Below are 6,000 nucleotides of genomic sequence, written 5' to 3'. Positions count from 1 at the left end.
AGCACCAGATCAGGTCTCAAGGTGGTGGTGGCAATCTCTGGGAGGAAACACCAGCTGTTTGCCAATATCCACTAGCAGTTTCCAATCACATGGTAAGCACAGCTGGCTTCTCTCTGATGGAGTGGAGTTGCTCCTTGTAGCTGTAGCCCCTTCACAGACAAAAACAGTTGTCTATGAGGTGTTAGATATTGGCGGCAGTAGGGTGTTGATGCTGGTTCGTTTTCCCTCCAGTGTGTACGCAAGGCTCTTTAAAACTTTATTATGGCACCAAGTGTACCGTCCTTGGGTGAGACTGGGCTTACACCCTGTGAGTATGTACCAGAGGGAGGCTGGCCTGGAGCAATGGACACACCCAGGGTTTTCGCCAACGCACTGGTGGAGATTAGTTGGTGTTAGAAAGACATCATATGTGCCTCTGATGACAAAGCTCAAAATCCTTGCTTCCATGATGACCTTTCCAAGGTTAGGGTGAGTATAGGACTATTGTTTGCTACAGAGAGCACTGAAAAACAGGATGTATGATTTTGCAAAAATTTCAAAAAGCTTTTCCCCATGTTGTCATTGTGGGGTGTTGTGAGTAGAATTTTGAGGGGAAAAAATGAAAAATGAATTGACTCCATAAGGCTGTAACATAACACAATGTGGAAAAATTGAAGTGCTGTGAATACTTTCCTGATGCACGGTACATGTTGAAATCTCCAGTTTCTGTTTCCAGCAACTAAATCTAACACTGCAAGGAATTGTTTGGCTGTGTGCTACTAGGAGTGACCAGGCTACAGGCTAGTTACAGTAGAAGCCTTATAGACACTATTCCCATACGCCAATGTGAGTGTCTATGATGAGGCAAAATTGATAGAAACATTTTCATGCGCAGTCTTTATTGTCCATTTAGTGAGTGCAGCGACTGGGTGGCCAGAAGTTATTATAGGTGAGATAGATTTTGCATTAAAATCAATAAATATACAGTACTGCAAAAGTTAACCGTCAACCTAGATTCATTGTATTCCAACAAAATTCTCATTTGATTAGACAAAGTAAAGAATTAGCCCTGTGGTAGACCGGCGTCCTGTCTAGTGTTAGTGTGTACCCTGCTGCCTCACTCCCTATGACTGCTGGGATAGGATCCAACACCCCCGACCCTTGATTCAAATAGATAAGTATAGAAAATGGATGGAAGAAATTAATTATCAAGTTCAAACACAAAATAATAATAATAATAATAAAAACTACTTTGTGAGGCGCACTGCTCAATACATGACAAGAGACAAAAAACATGGACTTATCGTGGATGTATCCAAAACGTGGTCCAATATGAAAGTCTCAGGGTCACTTTTTTTTTTTTTTTTTGCTCATCTCGTTGTTCTATTTCTAGCATTTTTTGCACATTATGATTCCATGTGTTTTGTTTGATCTCTAATGATTCTTTTCCACGTGTTTTTCTGACTTTAGTTGCGACCCCATTACAATTTGTTTATATTTGCGCACCAGCAAAGTACATTTTCCCAGTAGCAGTTTGATTTGTTGGCTGCATGACAGATATACTGAAAATGGAAAGAAGTCATACTATCATTACTCCCAATTACAAATTCAAGACAACCCGACACGGTAAGCTTGAAGATGAGTGAGTGGCTTTTATTTATTTTCCTCTCTTGTCAGTTTGTTGTTTGGGGGCGGCGGCCTCTTCTGTGACGTCTCGCGGTGACTTCAGGTACATTTCGTAAATACAGCTGTTCCTTTATGATTGGTCACAACGTAAAAGACTGTTGTAGCTATCCTTATACATTGACTGAGTATTTAATTTAAGAAATTCAGAAACTTAACTGTTATCTGTTATAATATCATATTGTAGTCTTTGAACATTATATGCCTGTTCGTAAACACTTATGGTCGCAGACGTCAGTGAAAGCAGCACTATTTGACAGGATGTTGGTGTTGGTTAGCTGAAGCAGCTGAGCGAGCTAAACGAGCTACAAACGCTTTGCTTGAACTCCAGCAAAAGCAGTATCGGTGAGTTTAACATGAAGACCGATGATTACAAATGCAGCTGAATTTACAGGATGTCAAAAATGAGAATTTTGTGTATGATGCAGCTATATTTTACGTGGCTAGCATGAAACTATATTGATCCTCTTTTTTACGTGTTCAAAACAGCATCAGCATATAACGGGCACTTTGCTAATGTAAAACTAATGCCAAGGCATGTCTAAATGTTGCAAGCATTAACATTGCAACAGTTCAGGGTTTCTTTTTGTATATGAACGATAATTCACTTTTTTAATAGCTTATGAGTGACAGCAGCGTTGCCATGGTTTCCTGAGAACCTTTTAGTTGCCAGTATAAACTACAGTACTAATAAGCCAGGTAACGTTGGTTAACGTTGCAATGTTTTTCTTAGTATTTATCTTTTCGGTTGGGTTGATTGATGGTATATTGGTGATCTCCCTCAGGTCGTATGATTTGGGGTCACATTTTGTGCTGATGTCGGACAGACCTGATGAAGAGGAGGGTCCATGTCAGCCTGCACATGTCCTCCCTGACAGCTCCCCTCAGACTGAGCCCACAGGGAACACACCTCAAGATCAGGTACCGTGTATATTGAATACAGAATAAATGGGTGCTACATATTAGATGTAGGTACATAAAGAGTTGTAAATTGAAAAATTGGACACTTAAAAAAAAAAAAACACTAGCAAGTTGATAGAATGTGATTAACAATTGTAATATAACCAGTATAACTGATACGGTTCTTTTGGATCTCACAGCAGCCTTTTGACACTGTGGATCACACAGTACTTGTTTCCCAGTTAGAACATTTTGTTGGCATTCATGGCACTGTATTTAAGTAGTTTAAATCCTGCTTGGGTGACAGGAGTTTTTCCTATTGTGATTGGTGGCCTCTTGTCATCAAATGTTCCTCTTTGCTGTGGAGTGCCACAGGGTTGACCCCAAGGTCAATCATAGCGGAGCACAACCTGTCCTTTCATTGTTATGCAAATCTGTCTTTCTATGAGGATGACTTCATTGACTTCATTATTTAATGGCAAACGCTATACGCCCAACCGTTGGGCAGATAAATATAATGTCTTACTTTATTTGCCCAACCGTTGGGCAGATAAGTCATACATTGAACGTTACATGCACAACCGTTGGGCAGATAAATATATCTTATCTCATTCGCCCAACCATGATCGTGTATTTGACATGTTTTGTGCATCAAAACTACGTTTTTTACACCACTTTTTAAGGCTGTATTGCGGCGTGTGTTTGACAGATTTAATGGCGCCGTCTTTAATTACTGCGAAAACACCGCAATGGATGAAAACAGACAGACTTCATAAGCATTTTTAACGGAAGCCTGTTAACAACGATGAAACAGCTTTGAACAAAATGCTGCTTGTTGGCTGTAAGATGGTGTTAGTTTGTCAGTGTCCCCTGGGTGTGATGAGCCAAACAGAACCACTTTAGATCACAGCCCCTCCGCGGGCTGCGAACCCTCCCGCAGCCAGCGAGAAAATATCCGCCTTTTTTCCCTCCTGCGTTGAAACCGGAAGTGAGCTTGCAAGCGCGCTTATTAGTCGGTTGTGGTTGGGTGTATATGCTCGCGTATTTACTTTATTGACCCGATGGTTGGGCGTATAGCCACTCCGTTATTTAATTGTATTTGTGATGTAAAGCAGTGGCTGTCCCAAAATTTCCTTTATCTGAATGATGGTAAAACAGAGACACTGTATTTGGACATTCTGGCATGTTGAATGTTGTATCCTCAAACTTTGGTGTCCTGGCTAATTATTTAAAACCAGCTATCAGGAATATGGGAGTGACATTTGACAGCTGTTTGAGGTTTGATCAACAGATAAACTCTGTTGTCAAAGCAAGTTTTTTCCAGCTTAGTCTCATGGCTAAAATAAAGCCTATGCAGTAGACGTGATCTTGAGACAGCATTCATGCTTTCATTAGCTCCAGACTTGATTACTGTAATGCACTTTATCCTGGTGTTATCCAGTAGTCTTGGGATGATGATACCTCAAGGAGTGTATTGACACACTACACAAAGTGTGTCGGCACTGTGTTGACACTGTGTTGGTCTCTCAGTAGTGACCCCTGCAGTAGTTATAAAATCATTGCAGGTAAATAAGATGGAAAAATTACCGTGCTGCAAACGCAACATCAGCCTGTGAAATAGTTAATCGCCAGTCCTCTATTTAAAATATGATCTCATCATTGCATAATGTCATGTGCTTAATTTGTGTGTTGAGTTAAGCTGTTCATGAGAAGAGTTTAAATTTGCTTAAAACCTTGTTTGTGTAAATGCTAAACTGAGTTGGTTTGTAAATAGCAAATTTGTCTGTAATAAAATTTAGAGTTAAAATTTGTAACTTATGTATGGAAATTTGTTAACTTAAGTGTTAAAGCATACGAAATAAAAGACTAAAAATAGATTCATTTATGCATTTTTGTTGAGGAACAAAGGTTTCTGAAGTGTCTTTACTCCAAGGCGATTTCTCCTCTTACACACCAGTTCCCCTGCCTTAGAAAAAACTGTTTCACAGGGTACAGATGAAGATGGTGAGCATAAAAAAGTTGATAAAGGTGTGGATATGTTTTCTGGTTATTCTTCCAGTATTGTAAAGGAGTACAAACATATCTAATTGGAAAAATAACAGTAAACAATGCCGAAAGGAGAAAAAGATTTATCTTATTTGGCATCAAAAGATCAAAATTATTCCAGACTGGAGAAACCTCTGAATGTGCCATGTAGTCAGTGGAGCAAGGTGAGGGCAAGCAAAAATCCACCAGCAAAACTCCATCCAACAAATCCGCAACATGTCGATACAGTTTGTTTCCTTATAAACACAATTTGGCGCGGTGCAGCCGAACGGCACAGTTCCTGTATCGGTCACGTGATTTTTTTTTCTTAAAGCGATACGCGCACCGATACGGGGTTTCACTCTTGTGTGCTCGGCACAGTGTTGTCGCACCAGTGTTGTTCATCCCATCACTATTATCCAGTCTTCTCTTACACGCCTCCAACTTGTGCTAAATGCTGCTGCTCATCTTTTAACTAACACTTATTTTGTTTTTTGTATTTTGCAAATTACGCCTGTACTTACTCCACTGGCTTCCAGTTCATTTAGAATTGATTTTAAAGTTTGAATGTTTGTTTTTAAAGCAATTAATGGCCTTGCACCATCCTACTTGTTTGAAATTTTAACTTTCCGCACTTACAGTAGGACATTACGGGAGTCTGGTCAACTATCTTTACTTAGATGTTCCAAGGTCAAAATATAAACTCTGGGGTGATCGTTATGTTGACATTGTTCTTGTTGTTTTGCTTTTTTTTATTTTAAATTATGATTTGTTGGTTTTATATGTTTGTTTTCTTCTATATTTATTTGGTTTGTCCATGTCTGAAATAAAACCTTCAATCAATCAATCAACCAATCATGCTTTTGTGGCGGCTGGCCCCAGACTGTGTAACAAGTTACCTCCTGATTTATCACCATTTCTGACCCAGCACTTTTTAAATCAAAGCTCAAGATTTTTGTTTTTTAAACTGGATTTTAATACCTAGTGGCACTGTGACATGTTTTGTTTTTATGTGCCTTTTTAATTCTATTTTATGTTTGTTTTATTTTTGTGAATTCTTCTTCTTTGATTTTACTGTAAAGTACTTTGAGCATTATCTGGCTGTATCCCTTTTTTGGCCTTATGGTTGGTGGATGCCATAAGAAATTGCAATATCTAGGTCAGTGACTTTTAAAAAATTGTACCTTTTATAAGATCAGAGCATTGTTTATTTGTAATTTAAGGTTACCAATCTGAAAGAACAGTCCCTGAAAATTTCGCAGGCCTAGCTCAATAGTTTTCAAGTATGTTGAAATACATACACTCTTTCAGACAGTGCAAAGTTCTGATGTTAGAATGGGGCCCAAACAGCATTCTTCTCAGACCAGCAACTCCAAAACTGTTAGAGACAGATGTGTAAGCCTTTGTATTCCT

At 39.1% G+C, this 6,000-nt stretch overlaps 1 protein-coding gene across 9 annotated transcripts in view; it reads left to right on the top strand.

Annotated features, from left to right (window-relative positions):
• Positions 1-1,886: 1,886 nt before the first annotated feature.
• ddhd2 (DDHD domain containing 2) overlaps positions 1,887-6,000 on the top strand; it is a 45,420-nt gene continuing 41,306 nt past the window's right edge. For 8 of the 9 annotated variants that reach the window (XM_034170144.1, XM_034170149.1, XM_034170143.1 and 5 more), the window contains exons 1-2: positions 1,887-2,007; positions 2,448-2,583. In XM_034170144.1, the coding sequence (XP_034026035.1) occupies positions 2,479-2,583 (105 nt within the window). In that variant the 5' untranslated portion in view covers positions 1,887-2,007; positions 2,448-2,478. The remainder of the gene's footprint in view (positions 2,008-2,447; positions 2,584-6,000) is intronic. The other variant, XM_034170148.1, reaches the window with a different exon arrangement.

Source organism: Thalassophryne amazonica, chromosome 5 (genome assembly GCF_902500255.1).
Source record: "Thalassophryne amazonica chromosome 5, fThaAma1.1, whole genome shotgun sequence".
NCBI classification, from domain to species: Eukaryota; Metazoa; Chordata; class Actinopteri; order Batrachoidiformes; family Batrachoididae; genus Thalassophryne; species Thalassophryne amazonica.
This window is presented reverse-complemented; position numbering and strand designations above follow the sequence as displayed.